Below are 1396 nucleotides of genomic sequence, written 5' to 3'. Positions count from 1 at the left end.
AAAAAAACACCAAAAAACACCAAAAAAAACCACACACGCACACACACAAATACAACCAACAAAAACAAATCGAAACGAAAAGGAACGAAACATAACGAAACAAAACACATTATAAAAATACCCTAATCATACGCTTTCCTGCTTCCAAAAAGACACGAGGCAGTTTTCTCTCAGTGGCAAGACGACAACTGCACAGGAAGCGGAAGAACGAACAAGACGTGCAGAAAATTAGCATCCGAAGCCGCATCGTGGCGCAGTGCCCTATGTGCAAGTACGTCAGTGGTTTTGTCGTAATTTGAAGTCATAACGTCTTTTCATTATGTGTGTGTGTGTGTGTGTATGTGTGTGTGTGTGTGTGTGTGTGTGTGTGTGTGTGTGTGTGTGTGTGTGTGTGTGCGCACAATGATATTATTATGAGTACGTATAAATACTTTAAACGATTGTTACTGCTTGTGTGTATGACAAAATGGGTACCGTATGGCGTCGAATATATGCGTATTTTACTCCTCTTTCAACAGGAAAAATAACCATATTGCCAACGAAAATATACCCCAACTTGTAAGATAACATAATGAGAAAAACGGATTCTTCAACAAGGCTTTTTCTCGACCTACTGAAATATGATCCTGAGCACCCGCCGAGCTCATTTTTGTTTTCCTTTGTAAAATCCTCTCCCGTTTCAAACATACTTTTTAAGTATTTTAACCCATTTTTGACTCCAAGCACCATCAATCAAAATTCCTTGCTCACAGTCTTGCGAGTTTACTGTCAGCATAGGGCGCATGGTAAGCTTTCCAGAGTTAATAACCTTAAACCACAGGACCTGTCTTAACTACTCAAGTAACACCCACCCCACATATCCCCTTCCTACCCAAGCCTCTTTCGTTTCTTCTTCTCTTTGCATAAATAAAGCTCGCGCCACACCATAGAGGTGGTTAAAAGAACAGAAAGTGCAAAAATCTCTAGATGACAAAATGATAGTAAACGAAGTAAAAAAAAAAACTTGTTTTGTATCGTTCCAAAAACGTTTCTTTTGCTTCTACTTCTGTAGTACATGCACTGAGGTAAAAATCTTTTACAGCTCTTTGCAAGCTGACTGAAAACACGTATTTCTGTTGTTTGGAAGAAACGCTTTCTGGGAGTTTTTGTTTTTTCCTCTCTTATTCTGTATCCAAGTCTTCAAGGAAAAGGCGTCCCTTTTTTTTCTCTTTTTCTTCACTTCTGAAGAAAGGTATTTCTTCCTAGTGGGATCTTCAATCACCAACTCCTCCTTGTAGAGGGAAAATTCTCGTCTTTATAGAGTTCCATTTTGTGTGTTTCACGTTGTCAGGAAACTGAATGCGTGTGGCGAGACAGTCACGCCCACTCGCAACTTCCCCTCTCTCTCTCTCTCTCT

The 1396-nt window shown here is 39.8% G+C and overlaps 1 protein-coding gene across 1 annotated transcript in view; it reads left to right on the top strand.

The window, feature by feature from the left end:
• The window catches only part of LOC101852255 (DC-STAMP domain-containing protein 2), a gene marked incomplete in the record, with an annotated part of 15014 nt that overhangs the window by 6587 nt on the left and 7031 nt on the right, over positions 1-1396 (top strand). The window contains 1 exon segment of the mRNA XM_013085240.2: positions 153-271. Within this exon segment, the coding sequence (XP_012940694.2) occupies positions 153-271 (119 nt within the window).

Source organism: Aplysia californica, unplaced genomic scaffold, assembly GCF_000002075.1.
Source record: "Aplysia californica isolate F4 #8 unplaced genomic scaffold, AplCal3.0 scaffold00358, whole genome shotgun sequence".
NCBI classification, from domain to species: domain Eukaryota; kingdom Metazoa; phylum Mollusca; class Gastropoda; order Aplysiida; family Aplysiidae; genus Aplysia; species Aplysia californica.
Note: the sequence above shows the minus strand (reverse complement) of the source record. Positions and strands in the feature narration are given on the sequence as shown.